The sequence below is a fragment of the Papio anubis genome, chromosome 9 (genome assembly GCF_008728515.1).
Source record: "Papio anubis isolate 15944 chromosome 9, Panubis1.0, whole genome shotgun sequence".
Classification (NCBI taxonomy): Eukaryota; Metazoa; Chordata; class Mammalia; order Primates; family Cercopithecidae; genus Papio; species Papio anubis.
Window position 1 is genome coordinate 76,724,386 of NC_044984.1, and position 16,689 is coordinate 76,741,074.

The 16,689-nt window shown below is 33.3% G+C and overlaps 1 protein-coding gene across 5 annotated transcripts in view; it reads left to right on the forward strand.

Annotated features, from left to right (window-relative positions):
• The window catches only part of METTL25 (methyltransferase like 25), a 119,551-nt gene that overhangs the window by 59,612 nt on the left and 43,250 nt on the right, over positions 1-16,689 (forward strand). For 2 of the 5 annotated variants that reach the window (XR_004176135.1, XM_031650642.1), the window contains 2 exons: positions 10,027-10,121; positions 14,067-14,096. Coding sequence is in view for 4 of the 5 variants with exons in the window: in XM_031650642.1 (XP_031506502.1) it covers positions 10,027-10,121; positions 14,067-14,096 (125 nt within the window). In the remaining variant the exon portion in view is untranslated. The other 3 variants (XM_031650639.1, XM_031650641.1, XM_031650640.1) reach the window with 2 other exon arrangements.

The following is a 16,689-nucleotide window of genomic DNA, read 5'->3' on the forward strand; positions in this document are numbered from 1 at the left end:
TAAACAACATTTATTTCTATATTTACCTTTCAACATAAGTAATAAATATATTCACATTATAAAACGAGTTTGAAAGTATGCAAACATATATGTTAAAAAGTAAGAGTTTGTTTGGCATCACATGTGACACTCCCTTCACATATTTCTTGTTATGCATGTACATATACAAATGTGTACACGTACAAATACCTCTTTTCTAATGAAAGGATTCAAACTGAATCCTTTTCATTCATTCATACATTTATATATTCTTTCAAAAATATTCATTGAGTGTCTACAACGTGCCAGATACTTTTGAATGAGAAGTGGAAAAAAAGTCCCTGCACCCATGTCATTTACCTCCTAGTAGGTAGAGACTGCAGAGCAACAAGCAGATAGATAACTAGTACATCAGATGGTGATAAATACTATGGAGAAAAATAAAGTAATGTGAGTTTGGAGGCATGCTGTTTTATATAGGGTAGCCAGGAGAAGCTTTGTTGTTAAGATGACGTTGAGCAGACAGTTGAAGGATGAGGGAGCAAGCCATGCAGCTATCTTGGAGACATAGTGTTCCAGACAGAGGGAGCAGCAAGTAAAATACCCTAAGACAGGAACCTGTTGGCCCTTTCAAGAAAGAACAAAGACCAGCATGGCTAAAACAGTGTTGTGACAAAAAGCAGGGAAATTTCTTAGGGAACTATTGCCAGAATCCAGATGGAAGATGGATAGCGCAGATCAGAGGGGAACTTTGGAAGAGATGGTTAAACACTTCTTGTGCAAGATTTTTGAAAATGCAGTTTTATGTGGGTACATGATTGCGAAAAGAAAAGCCTATCTATAAACATTAATTTGATTTGAGAAAAAGTGAAGTCATTTTATGACAAGTTAAAGCAAAAGGATCTAAATCTACCTCAGTAAAAGATTTAAAGCTGGAGAATGTAATGTCAACAAGGTTGGTGTGATTATTTTAGAAAGAGATTTGGCTTAAAACAAATTGTCAAGATAATAGGAGAAGCAGCAGATGCTAATCAAGAGGCAGCAGACAAGTTCCCAGATGCCATTAAGAAAATTATTGGAATGTAAGGGTATCTTCCTGAATAAATTTTCAATGCAGATAAAAATGCCCCATTCTGGATAAAAATAACTGCTGCAAAGAAGACTTATTAATAAGGAAGAGAAGCAAGCACCAGGATTGAAGGCAGGAAGCGATAGGCTAAGTCTACTGTTTTGTGCAAATTCAATCAAGTTTATCATCAGAAATGTCCTTATCTCTAAAACTACTAACTCCTGGGTGTTAAAGGGAAAAGATAAACATCGGTTGGCTCCTTTTCAGTTGTACAACGTGGAGGTCTGGACAAGAATCTTTTTTCTGGATTGATTTCATCAATGCTGTATATGAAGTCATGAAGTATCTTGTCCATAAGGAGCTGCTTTTAAAGTTCTTTTGCTATGATACTGAACAATGTGGCTGGCCACCCAGAACCCCATACGTTCAACACTGCTTTAAAGAAGATGTACAGACAGCTAACAAGTATATGGAAAAGTGGTCAACATTACTGATCATCAGGGAAAGGCAAATTAAAACCACAATGAAATATCACCTCATACCTGTTAAAATGACTATTATAACAGAAAACCCCACAGGACAACAAGTCTTGACAAGGATATAAAGGGAACCCTGCTACATTGTTGGAAGGAATGTAAATTGGTGCAATTGCCGTGGAAAATGATATAGAAGTTCCTCAGAAAATTAAAAGTAGAATTACCATTTGATTCAGCATTCTGACTTTTGAGTATGTATCTAAAGGAATTGAAATCGGGATCTCAAAGAGATATCTGTACTCCTGTATGTATGACAGCATTATTCACAGTAACCTAAGATATGGAATAATTTCATCTCCATTAATGAATAAATGGATAAAGAAAATGTGGTACACACATACAATGGAATATTAGCCTTTAAAAAGAAGCAAGTCCTGCCGTTTTCTACAATATGGACAGACCTGTAGAAAATTATCTTAAGTGAATTAAGCCAGGCAGAGGAAAATACTGCATGATCTCACTTGTATGTGAAATCTAAACCAGTCGAACACAGAAGCAAGAGAAGGGGCTGGGTGGGAGAGAAACAGGGAAGTATTGATCAAAGCATACAAAGTTTTGATTATATAAAATAAAATTTGGAGATATATTGTATGTATAATATAGGGCCTATGATTCACGGTACTGTATTGTATACTAAAAAATTGCTAAAAGGGTATGTCTTATATTAAGTTCCATTACTACAAATGGAGAAAAAAACAGGAAGGAGACAACTTTTAAAGGTAATGAATACGTTTTTGGCATTGCTAATGATGATGGCTTGATGGCTTTACAGGTGTTGACTTATTTCTGAACACAAAAAGTTGTATACATTACATATCTACAGCTTTTTATATGTCAACCATACCTCAATAAAGCCGTTTTAAGAAAAGAAAGGGAGGGGAAAAATACATATCAGGTATGAATTGTTCATTGAAACTAAAGAATTTTTAGCCATTAATTGAGTGACTGGCCCATGTTAAGTACTCAATAAATAAATATAAGATTAAAAATCCAAATTGTAAAAAGTTGAAACAGCAAATGAAGTGTGAAATGAAGCTAGCAAACTAGGCACAAGCAGATCATGTAGGATTTTGTCAGTCATACTAAGGATTGAGGTCTTAATATTAAAAGGAGAAAAGGGATTTTTTTAAGGAGAAGAAGGATTTGTTAAACAGGAAAGTGAACTGGTGAGGTTTGATTTTTTTTTTTTTTTTTTTTGAGATGGAGTCTCATTCTGTTGCCCAGTCTGGAGTGCAGTGGTGCAATCTTGGCTCAGTAAAACCTCCGCCTCCCAGGTTCGAGCGATTCTCCTGCCTCAGCCTCCCAAGTAGCTGGGATTACAGGCAGCCATCACCATGCCTGGCTAATTTTTGGATTTTTAGTAGAGACGGGGTTTCGCCATGTTGTCCAGGCTGGTCTCGAACTCCTGACCTCAGGTGATCCGCCCACCTTGGCCTCCCAAAGTGCTGGAATTAAAGGCATGAGCCACCATGCCCATCCCTGATGAGGTTTAAATTTTAAAAGATCATCATGGTTGCAGAATTGAGATTGGAATAAAAGGGAGCAAGAGTGGATACTGGCACACCAATCAAGAGACTGTTGTACCAGTCCGGGTAGTTTAGGATGGTGGAAATAAAGAATTTTTAGATTTGAGGAAAATTTAGGAGATAAATAAATAGGAATTTCTAAAACAAACTGAATGAGATAGTGTCAAAGATGTTTCCTGAATGTTTTGACTTGTGTAAATGAATAAATATTAGTGCCAGTTATTAAATTCTGAAACTTCATAAGATCTAGATTTGTATTTTGAAGTTAGTTTAATTTTAGACATGTTGATTTTAAGGTGCCAATGAAATATCCATTTGGAAATGGTGGTTAGGATATTGATAATTCAAAACTAGATCTCACAGAAGAGTATAGGGTTCCAGATATAATTTAGGAATGGTAGTGGGTTGATTAATGTCTCCCAAAAAGTCATGTTCATGAAGAACTTCAGAATATGACCTTATTTGAAAACTGGGTCTTTGCAAATTTAATTGGTTAAGATGGAGTCATCATACTGGATCGGGTGGGCCCTAAATCCTAGGAGAGTGCACACAGAGAGACACAGAAAAAACTGCCACGTAGACAGGTAGAAAATGACAAGGATTACTAATAATCACCAGAAACTGGTAATGGAAGAAACAATGAAGTATTCTTTCCCAGAGCCTTCAGAGGGTCTGTGGCCTAGCCAACAGCTTGATTTCGGACTCGTGGCATCCAGATTTGTGGAGAATAAATTTCTGTTGTCTTAAGCCACCCAGTTTGTGGTTAATTTGTTACTGCAGCCTGAGAAAACTAATACAAGAATTATTGTTGTGTATTGTGGTATAGATAAGATATCCTAGAGAAAGAGTATAGTAAGGGGAAGAGTATAGGTAGTGCAAGGGTTAGAAATTGGCTATCACTGACAGAGGGTGCTCACAAACTAATTTTGGGCAATTTGGTCAGCTTTATTATGCCCACCTTGTGCTTTAAAAAGCAGTAGGACCCAGCAGATGTGATACTTGGTTACCATACAAATAGCTTTATACCTATTAGATCCTACCTACCACTTTATACATGTGTTTAACCACTGCAGGCATTTCAGTTTGTGAGCCTTTGTTCAAATAAAGTATTAAAGGGATGTGGGGAGTGGCAAGACTAAACCACAGAAACATTTCATAGGTAGATAGAAAATAATGAGTCAGCAAGGGAGTATAAAGAGAATTAAGGCTACAAATAAGAGAGAATGGTATTATGGAAGACAGATGAAGAGATTGTTTAAGGAATGGGGTATCAAAAGTTTCCAAAAATCTACAGTGAGTGTTTTTTAATCCATTGGATTTGTTCTCATAGATTACACTGTTGAGGGAAACAAGAGCTGCTGTTGACATGGTTAATGTGTGTGTTTTAGAAAGATAATATTACTCTTAGTATAAAGGATGGGCAGGAAGACCAAAACAAAGCGAAAAAAGATTTAATGAGTAGGTATTGCATTACCAAGTTAGTAGCTAATGAAGACTGAATATGAAAAAGAAGTATAATTAAGAGGATGTATATATAAGAACTTAGCATAATGGAAAATGGTTCTAAAGTTCAAGCTTGTTTAATTAGGTGGATAATGATATTAGCACAAGAAGGAATAACTAGTACAATCTCTAAATTTAAGAGATCATTGTTTCTAAAGCTTGCAAGAAATACTAAGAAATAAGATAGAAAACAAGAGACTTCATCTATTCCACAATTATGGAAGTGAGGCTAGGGGAAAGCAATTTGATTCACTGATAAAGGGTGATTAATGCTCAGTTTGATTAGATTTGAATATGGGTATATGAGCACAAAGAGAAGACTGATACATAAAAGTAGAAATGGTGAACTATAACTTTGATTCAGGTCATATGAGGGAACTTCAGTCTTCACTGCAGTCAGAATGAAACTAATGAACCAAATTCTGAAGATAATACTGAAGAACTACATAAAAGGCTTTGTTTGACTTTGAGGGTTTGCTGCCTTCTTATCAGTTGTTTGCACTTAACTCCATTAGATAAAGAGCAAAGGTGTAAGGCCACTGTGATCTCAACCACAGAGGAAACTGTTAAATGCAGATTCAGAAAACTTCAAGATGGTTATGTAACCGCGTGGTGTCCAGAGGAGTGATGTGTTTTCATATAGCTTTGAGCCAAGGCTGGCAGTTCGTGTAAACTGCACTCGTATCTTAAAGTTCCTAGGTGTTTTGGATAGGAATTCAGGGATCCAGGTCCATCAAGTAAGACTGCCCTTCTGTCCTTCATACGCTGTTAAATATTTAAGAGGGAGCTCTCTTACACACAGGTTGAGTACCCTCTGTCAGCCTTTGTTGTAGTAAATAGTAGCTTTATGAATTCTAAGGAAGACCATAACCCTCCTTCATAATCTGCATAATCTTCATCAGTACAAGTCAGGAAACATATTTGAAGTAAGACCATCTTTTATTATGCTCTACTTCTCCAGTGACAGCCCCATGGGCTCCATGTGTGATGGCTCCCTTGCTGGCTTCCATCTGTATCACCTGGAAACAAGGGAGATCCCAGGAATCCTATTTCTCTGTCCATATCTTCCCTTTATCACCAGAAGTCAATTGGGAAGCCCAGAACTCTGTTCCCATGGAAAAATTTTCACGCCATCTTCCCTCTACCACAACACTTACAGCTTCACCACTTTGTCTCTAGAACTCTGAGGACTAATCCTATCGTGTCTTTTATGCCTATTCATATTAGCTACCACCAGAGCCCGAGGACTCACAGCTCGTTTGTTATTTCTAGAACCCTAATCACAGGTATCTCCATAAGCCCTTGGTTTTGACTAAGTGTCCCATTTTCTGGAATTCACAGTCAGTCATTATGAAAATTGCCTATATATATATTGCCTCTTCTCTGAAAGTTTCTTTATTTTCGTAACTGATCAAAACCTAGCTGTAACGAAGCACACTGCCCGTACTCCTCAAGCAGTGGATTTTTTCCCCACATTCCTTGTATGGAGTAAGCCTCCTTACTTCTCATTGCTAATTGTAGACTGTGTGTGTTATCTAATGCTGTGTAAAAAACCACCCCAAAACTCAATGGCTTATAGCCACAATAATTATTTAGTATCTCTTATAGTTTCTGTGAGTCAAGAATTTGGGAGTATACTTGGCTATGGGTTTCTTATATTAGATTTTTCCTTCTAATAATATACCCTTTCTGGTGTAGTGTATTTTTCATATGTGCTGTACCCCTTTCAATCTAATGTTAAGTAATATTTTTTCCAGTCCAAGTTTTCTTTAGATTGTCACTGAGGGAGGACCTCTCTGCCTATTTTCAGGAAAGTAGACAAGCTTTTTTCCTGGCAACCTAAGGTAAATTGCAGAGCAGTGATAATCCAATAATTATACCTTTCATTACAAATCAATTGTTTTTTGGATTCTTTTCATATTCTGCGCTATGTTGACTTTCATCTCTTTTTCTTCCAGTGTTATAAATCTGTTTGTAGGTATTTGGTTAGGATATTAGAAGAAGTTTAAAAATTGCTAGTCACTTATTTTAAGTTGTAAGATATTCTCTATTTTGGTTTTGGAGAGTATATCCTACTGGAAGCTCAGTTTTTAAATTTTTGTTTCATATTTCATTAAATCTTCCTCTCATCCTTATGTCATGCTTCTTTATTAGGTTGAAATCTCTGCTCAAATAGCACACCCTCAGAAAAAGACTTCTGTGTTAATTAGAACAGAGTTATTTAACTACTGTGCCATGGATGTTTTATGGGTATGCGTGAGATATTGTTTCCCTTGTTCCCTGGGGTTTGCCTGTGACCACATCATCATCCTCTGTTTATTTTAGTGTGACATACAAATTTTGCTATATTCCAAGAGTGCTGAGCTATAAAAAGTTTGACAAGCATTAAGATGAAGATTTAAATGTAAAATAGATTTAGGACCAAAGTAACAGTGACTTAAACAAGACACAGGGACATTTATATTTCAATCCAGAGGTCAACAAGTACAGCTGCTCTAGAAGCTCTGTACAAAAAAGTCTTATAGGAACCGAAGGGTCTTCTATTTTGTTGCTCTACTCTCTACTGCTCTTGTTTTCATGGTCTTAGTTCACTTGGTACCATGAACACATTCCAGACAGAAAAGAAATGAAGCAGGTAGAGGTAGAAAGTGTGGGTGAAAGAACATACACCCCCCCATCCCTTTTAAGTACATGACCTGGAATTTACACATATGGTTTCTGCCCACATTCAATTGGCCACAACCCAGTCTTGTAGCTATCCTAGTAGTTGCATAGAAATCTGAGATTTGCAGCCTTTAATCTCAACAGTTGAGTTCTCTGTTACTACAAGGAATAAGGAGAGAATGGATGGGTAAAGGGAGGAGTAGCTGTTTTATTGGTTAGTAATGAACCAGTTTGAATATAATAGCACAACCCCATCTCTCTAGCCCTTTACTTTTTACAGCGAGATCTGTATTTCTCTTTTTATTTGTCAGAAAAAAAAAATACTTATCGTAACCCTTTCACTTTGCAATAATCATGTCTCAGTTAAATCATAAAAGCTTCAATAAAACCCAAACCACTCTTTGAAGTCATCTTGGAAATTGAAGTAGCCCAGAGTCCCTAGGACCTGGATAGGCTACAAGGGCTCTATGAGTCCTATCCAATTGTAAGTAAAATTGTTTGTTAATATACATTTATATAGCTTGGTGGTTAAGAGCATGAGTTCTGGAGTCAGATTGCCTGAGTTTAAATTCCAGCTCTGCCTTGTGCTAGATTTGTAAGTAAGGCAGTTGACTTAAGCTGTCTGTCTGTGCTCAGTTTCCCTATCTGGAACATGAGAATAATAGTATACCTACTTCACAGAATTGTTCTAGGAACTGAAGCTAGTTAATACATTTAAAGGACTTACAATAGTGTCTTGATGTTAAGTGCTGTGTAAATACTGGCATTTTTATTGATATATAATATTTGTACATATTTACAGGGTATGTGTGATATTTTGATAAATGCACAGAGTGTGTAATGATCAAGACAGAGTATTCAGGATATCCACCACCTCAAGCATTTATCATTTCTGTGTATTGGGAACATTTCAGATCTCTTCTAGCTGTTTTTAAATATACAATATATTCTTGTTAACTATAGCCACCTTACTGTGTTATCGAATATTAAAACTTATTTCTTCTATCCAATTGTATGTTTGTACCAATTAATCTACCTCTCTTCATCTACCTCTCCCCACAACACACATACCCCTCCCAGCCTCTGGTAACTGTCATTCTACTCCCTATCTGCATGAGATAATATTTTTAGCTCTCACATATGAGTGAGAATGTGTGATATTTGCCTTTCTGTGCCTCGCTTATTTCACTTAACACAGTGACTTTCATTTCTACTCATATTGCTGCAAATGCAGGGGGTTTTTTTGACGAAATAATACTCTATTGTGTATATATATACCACATTTTCCTTATCTGTATCTATTCATCTGTTGATGGATACTTAGAATGATTTCATATCTTTGCTGCTGTGAATAGTGCTGCAATAAAGATGAGGTTGTAGATATCCTTTTGAGATATTGATAATTTTCCTTTGGATAAATATCCAGTAATGGGATTTCTGGATTGTATGTATGGTAGTTCTGTTTTTGATTTTTTGAGAAACCTCCATGTTGTTTTTCATATGGCTACATGATTTGCATTTACCTGATAATTAGTGATGTTCAGCATTTTTTCATATAGCTGTTGGCCATTTGTATGCCAACTTTTTAGAAATGTCTATTCAGATCCTTTGGCTACATTTTAATTGGATTAGTTGTTTTGCTATTGAGTTGTTCATTTGCATTATAATTTGTATTCCTGGGGGGATGGTCCATATCTTCCATCTGATTATCAGTAGGGTCTATTATAAATTTTAATTTAATACCTGAACATCTGGATAGGCTGTGATTGTAACATCTTTCATAGGCTATGATTGTAAAATTTAAACTTGTTCTCTTTCAATCAAAAGTCATCTGGTCCCTCACGGTACAGAAGTTTACTTACTGGAATCTATCCCAACTGCATTTTCTTATAAAGCACCTTTTTGTTTTTATTTTATTTTACTTTTTATAATATAATAGAAATTAATATTTATGTTTATCTCAATTTGCTTTTAATTATCACTGGTTTTGTTTTTAATAAAATTTTCCAGGTCTTAATTTAAAATATAAATTGCTTTCTTTTCCTTTCCAAAAACCCTGTGGAACTAACAGTTCTACATCAGAAATTTTAACATCACCAAGTTGCATGTGTAACTCTATTAAGTTGAGCAGTAGATATGTGATTAAGTAATGAACATTGATTTTTGTTTTTGTTGTAAAACATAGGTGCATTTGAGCTAAATTGGGTCAGAGTTGAAAATATTACAGTCTCTTAATATAAGGAAGAAATAAGAGCCTGTAGAGCTGTTCTTTTTCTGAAGGGGGAACGTAGTGGCTTAAAAAAAAAATCTGATGCTTCAACATTGTTAGGAATGACTTTAGATTGTTCTATAATAAATTGCCAAATGTCATATTTAATAAGTCACTTTTAAAAAGTCAGGTCAGCAATAAATTTTCAATATCTCATTACTTACCTCCTATAGTTATAATGAATATCAAGAGTATTTGCATTTTAAATTGCTAAATCTTAGAGAAATTGTTTTGGCAAATTGGTTGGTACCAGACTTGGAACCTAAACACAAAGCAGCTGTGTTGAGCAAATACCACTTTCATAACATTAGTATGCTTTCAATTAACAAACTGGAATGAACTGTTAAACATCACCATTTCCATGTTAAACTACTGTTTTTACTTTCTCGATGACTGATTTGCTTTCTCAGTAGATTATTTATTTTAACTGAAAAAGGAAGAATTTTATTTAAATAATCCGTATTTTTCCCCCATCTGCAGAACGTACTCAGGAAAAGTGGGGATTTCCAATGTGCCACTATTTAAAGGAAGAGAGATGGTGCTGTGGTCGTAATGCCAGAATGTCAGCATGTTTGGTATGGTTATATTTTTTCCTGGAGTAACAGCTTTATCCAGATGTTGTAGAATTTATTGTTTTTGGCTAGTATCATGGACTCAGTGCCAAATTTTGCAGAACATCCTCATTAATGCTTTTGTGCATTGGAAAGAAAAAAATGATTTTCCCGTTAAACAATATCCACTCTACATGCAGTGTCATGACAAAATTATATATAATTATTTTAATTATTATATAAAATATAATGTAAAGTGTTCAATACTTTATCCAAAGCTCTGTGGTTTGTGTTTCTTTCTAGTAGATCATTTGGTTTCCTAAATTTTTATAGAATGGGAAAAATATTAAGCTAATTGAGATACGAAGTAACTATCTAATTAAATAAAACATTTATTGTGCTGCATTTGACTAGTGCCCTCAGACCTAGAACGCTCTAGCCCGTAATGTTCTCTGTTCACGGCACTATGTCAGTTTACAAAGAAATGAGTTAAATAACGTAAGTGATTTTTGTGTTATCAGAAAATTAAAATGCTGCAGTTATGTAGAATTAATAAATTTAGAGATCTGAAGTGCAACATAAGGACTATAGTTAATATGGTATTATATACTGGAAATCTTCTGAGAATAGATTTTAGGTGCTCTTACTGCGCACACACACAAAAGGTAATTATGTGAGATGGTGGATATGTTATTAATAAATTGCTTACCTATTATAATCATTTCACTAGATATAGATGCTGCTCAGCTTATGATGGGGTTATGTCCCAATAAACCCTTCATATGTTGAAATTACAGACAAAAATGCACTTAATACACCTAAGTTACCAAATATCATAGCTTAACTTAGCCTACTTTAAATGTGGTCAGAACACTTAAACATTAACCTACAGTTGGGCAAGTTCATCTAACACAAAGCCTGTTTTATAGTAAAGTGTTGAATTATAGTGAAATTGAATTATAGTAAAGTGTTAAATCTCATGCAATTTATTGAAAACTATATGGAAAGTGAAAAATTGAATGGTTGTATGAGTAGTCAAAGTATAGTATCTACTGAATGCATATCACTTTTGCACTATTGCAAAGTTGAAAGTTGGGAACTGTTCATATGTATATATAAACATCATGTTGTACACTTTAAATTTATGCAATAAAAAATTTAACAAAGTAAAATACAGTTGATTAAATAATACGTTTAATGTCCAACCGCAAGGTAAACTAATTCTTTCAGGGACCATTATTTCTATGCCTATTACATAGCAACATAAGAAATAGTGTGCCAGTGTTCTAAGTTATATATACTAGAATTATCTTAGAAATGTATTTATGCTAACATAATAACTTCCTTTGGTAGCCCCACTTAAACTACTTTTCTGGAAATTTGTCTTGTTCTCTCACTCTTTAGTAAATGGTACTTGTTCAAGATCTTGTTAGAATGACAGGTTCTTCTTGGGATAACTTAAGTATCAGAATGCTCATAGCCAGTGTTATACCCTTGACGCAAGAAATTGAAATAGTCTTTTTTAAGTGAACCTAGCCTCAGAGAAAAGACCTCAAGATATTGGCATCAGGGATTTCACAATGTAACAAGGTAGATCTATCCCTCTGTGGTGAGAACCACAACTAATAGTCCTCACTCATAAGCAAAACAGTTTTAATCAGATTTATATTATCCTCATTTTCATTATTAACAGAAAGACAAGAGTCAATACATATCTAAAGGAAGACTAACCAAAAAAATGGAGATATTTAAAGAAAAAGCAACTGGGAAGAAATGTAGACTATCTAAAAGAAAAGAACTATGTAATATCCCTTAGAAAGACAAAAGAATATGTTGTATCCATAAAAAAAAGAATTATTTCTATCAAAATAAACATTCAGAGAACCAAAACGAAGACTGGAAAATAAATTCTGTAAATATAGAATTAGCAGACCATGCTGGCCTTACCTTGCTGTGACCAATGTCAGCTGCCCATGGAATGCCGTTCTCCTTAGCTCCATCCCAACCCATGTCCACCTTGACTTATTTTTTTGATTCCAAAGTAATGTTGGAAAATCTAAGGAACAATTCTTTTAATATATCTTATTTTATTGCCTTTTACTCCATAACTGACATTTTTGACAAATATTCAAAGCTTAAGTGGTCTTCTTTAAAAAAAAAAGAATAGATACTTTTCTGGGAAATGATTTCAGATAAACAGTTAAGAATACCAACCAGACACAAAATATTAATTAAATTAGAGCAATCTCATTAACGTACGTTAAGCCTGATAAAACTTCTAAATTATTCCAGACTAGTATGAAATGACTGGTTGGTATGTTTTCTTCATCCTCTTTGTTCGTTGTTCAAGAATAGTATTAATGTTTGCAAAACACTTTTTAACCACCTACCTGATTATCTTTTATTATGTAATCACAATTTATTATTTCTATTTCTAAATTAAGCTCATCGGCAACACATAACAAGAGCAGTCCTGGCATATCTGATATTTTTATCATATACCAAATCGCCTCTTTTTAAATACTCTTTTTTTTTTTTAATTCAGTTTGGCCTTTAGGAAAATTTATAATAAAAATCTAATCTGAAATTAGCACAAGGAGTACCATAAATTAAAACTCATCTGGACCTGTTGCTGTTTAACAGAATATGAAAATTATGTAATAGCTGTCTTCTGTATTCATAACATTCTACTTGGCTGTAGATGTTCAGTGAAAGTATCATTCAAGTAAATGGGAAAATTACATTTTTTTTCTTCAAACCATTTCTGTGAAGCCAGTTTTCATGCAATGAACTCTTTTTCCTACTAACTCCACATGGTGTGAGAGCATGATAAACCAGGATTCTAATAGCAAGTTTTTAGTTCTTGCTCTGTTCTTTGCTAACTAGCTAAGCAACTTGAGAAAAGTTACTTATCTTGTCAGTGATCTTGTGTATCTACAAAAATTGCTCTTATACTTGTAAAAATATAATTGTAAATTATCTTTTCATTTTAAAAGTGTATGATTAGCTATATGTAAACAGTTTCATTTATGAAAATAAAAAGACCTGAGGCAAATATGGGTATTTTAAATTTGAGTAGCAAGTACATACACATCTCTTACACATTTATTACTTTTCTGTGTTTGAAATGTTTCCTTATTTAAATTTTTTAAATAAAATTTTAAATTTTAAAAATAAAATATAGTTTAAAAATTATATATATTTGGAAATATATCTAAAAACTCAGTTTCAGAAGACTCTATTCCATATTTAAATTATGACAAATCTTTCATATATTTTGAATTATGAGTATTTATTACAAATGTTGGGAAATATTTTGTAAAAAGTATTTTGGACTTTAAATAAATATAAATGTAAAAACCAGTATATATAAAATTGTAAAAATATGTGTTACTTTCTCTTCTCCTGGCACTTGATCATATGTGAATTTGATTTGAATTTGTAGATCATACAGACCAAAACTACATATAGTTTTCCAAAATAAGTTTTTAATTATAATCTGGATTTTTTTGTTCACTAAAAGATAAAATCATATGTTTATTAAAATTATGAGAAAATATGTTAAAATATGTATCTATGTCTGTATATGTGCATAATAATAGCGTCGGATTTATTTGATTGTTTTAGCTACACTAAAAATGAGCCAAGACTATGTCATTTCATTTCTTTCCTGTTTTCTAATTCCTTCTGAAATTCAAGGACTGTATATAATTAGAATTGACATTCAAGGATATGTGTTTGTGTATATGACACACATCCATTATAAATTAGCTCTAAATTACACAAGCATACTAGTTAACATTCTTTAATGATATTAATACTGTTAAGTGCATAAACTTACATATTATCACATAATTAATCTTTCTAAATGTCAGTTTTACAAACTCTTATACAGTGTGTTTATAAATCTTATAAGATAAGACTCAATATATCAGCAATCTGTCTTGTTTTTTTCCCCCCCACTTTAAGGCATTGGAGCGGGTTGCAGCTGGCCAAGGGGTAAGTAAGAGTGTTTCACTGATGAACAGGACAGTTTTTCTCTCAAACACTCTTCATACTTGACCTGCTGATGAACTTAAAACCTAATGGAATTTAATAAATATCTTATCCCAGATGCATATTCAAATTTGTGCATTTTCTGTAAGTTTACTTTAAAAGCAAAATGAACTTTTCAGAACTTTCAAGCTTTTAGGAAAATTTCTGCATTATGCTCTTATACTAATTTCTTGGTATTATGCTAAACAGTCTATAAATATTTCTGAAGAATGCTATTGTTGAAAATTGGGCTTTTTTGTGCTTAGTTCAAGCAAAGATAACCTATATTATTCAGTACATTGTTTTAACTGTAGTCCAAAACACATACTTCAGTTGATTGATAAATTTTTTCTTTACTGACTTGATTAGCCATTAGTTGCAGTAGCCAAATGAGTTTGCACTTAGAAATAGAAGTTAAATATAATCCCCCAAATATCCATGTAATTGTCTTATTCTTTACCTTGTATTCAGGATTTTTTAAAGAGTTTTTGGACCCTTTCATAAATTTTTAAAATTTAACCTAAAGTTTACAAATCTTTATTTTGCTTTTGTTCAAGGAACATTAATGTGTCAATTTGAATTGTTAAAAATAATAATTAAAAAAATAATTTTAATAACAAGTATCATTTACTGAGTGATTACTCTGGGCCAGGAACATTGTTAAGCATTTTGTATGTAATTATATTTTTAATATATTCACTGTGCCTATCTTAAAATTGATAAAATCTGATTCTTTTGAAGGCATTGGTATTAGAGCATATCATTTGAGTTTGGGAACTTCAAGTGAGTGGGACTTTAGTTACAAACTGCTGGTTTGCATCATGTCTTTACCACTTACTAGTTAATGAGCCTGAACACATGTCATAATTTCTCTGTAGCTTAATTTCTTTTTCTGTAAAATAGGGAAGAAATAGGAGTAATAATAATACCTTCCTATAGGGTTGTTAGGATGAAATGAATGAAAAATGTACAATGCTTAAAACAATGTCTAGCACATAGTAAGTGCTCAATAAATGTCAACTGTTGTTGCTGTTATAGATAATTAATAATGATGATCATGAAAATAATAGCTAATTTTGACACAGAGCTTACCAAAGTACTATTTAAAGATCTTCTCATCAATTGAGATAATAAGTACATAGTACTATATAGTATGTACTCTTGTTATCCTATGATACACATGAAGAGACTGTAAGGTAACAAAGACTGAGAGACTTGAATCTCTGAGTCTGGAATTCAAGCTCTTAACTACTATACTACCTATCAACTTAACGGTTTTCTAGGGGTCCGGGGGAAAAGAGCTTTTATCCTAATACTCCAATGCATTTGTGTGGTGTTTTTTAATTTTACAAGTATTTGCTCATTCTTACACTCAATCTTATCAGTTGGTTTATCCTAAACCTACATGAAGATGATATATAGCAAAAGTTTAATAGCTTGTTCTAGTTCCCTTAATTAATTGCAGAGCCCGGACTTCCAACTTAGTGCTTTTTCCACTAGACCTGTAAAATGCATGTCTGATACACATGCTTTAAGGGTATACACTTTGTGTTCCCTCCAATTTTAAAAATACATTAAAATGTTAAGTTAATGTATCACTTAAGAGAAATAAAGTAAACTCTGAGCCACATCCAGTTTATTCTTGGAATAGTCAGGCACAGACTGTTCAGGAGATATTGATTCCCTTTCCCCTTACCCATCTGTATTTACCAGGATAGATAGTCCAACTTAGTTATTTCAGGAATGCACATTTGAAGGCATTTTATAACCTCTTCCCTTTCTCTTAGGAAACAGCTGTAAAGCTCTTACTCAGAGTAACTTGAGAATGATGACTTATTCTGTTCTGCTGTATTTTTCTGTGCATTCCATTATTTATGTTCTTGTTTAAAATGAACTTCATGTTCTTTTGTGTTGTATTTTACAATGATTTTAATAACAATATAAATACATATTTATTTCAAAGTTACCTTGATACCATTTAATGTAATTTGTTCAAAGGCATGAGGAAGAAGAGATTTTAACTATTTTAAGAGTTTCATATAAAATTAAACTTACCTATTATAGCCAGTCAAACAAAAAGTTAAGAACTTTGTAAGCCATTTATAGTACTAATATTTCAATTCATGCAATACTAGATTTGCCGAAGTGACTTTGAATTTCAATAAAATGTTATAAGAATAGGGATTAATATATGAAAATGTACTTCAGCATTTTTGTGAGATAAATGAAAGGATTTTTAAGGAAGTGGGGGACAAATGACAAAATAGAGATTTTGGTGTTGTAGAAAATAGTTACTCAAGATGAGAAAATCTAAAATGGAAAATATATCCAGAGATTAAGAAATTCTAAATGAAATATTTTGGTATAATTTTTGAGGAAAGTTAAGTTTTGAAATCAATAGTTTTCTTCTCAAGTGAAGGCATTTGTGACAAATTTGGAAAGAGATTTTATAGAAGAATTTTGCCTTTGAAAAGTTACAAATTTTAGTGTGGATACTCAAACATGTATATGAGTCTACCTTCAGTGAATTATTTTAGTAGTTATTTGGGGACTGTGA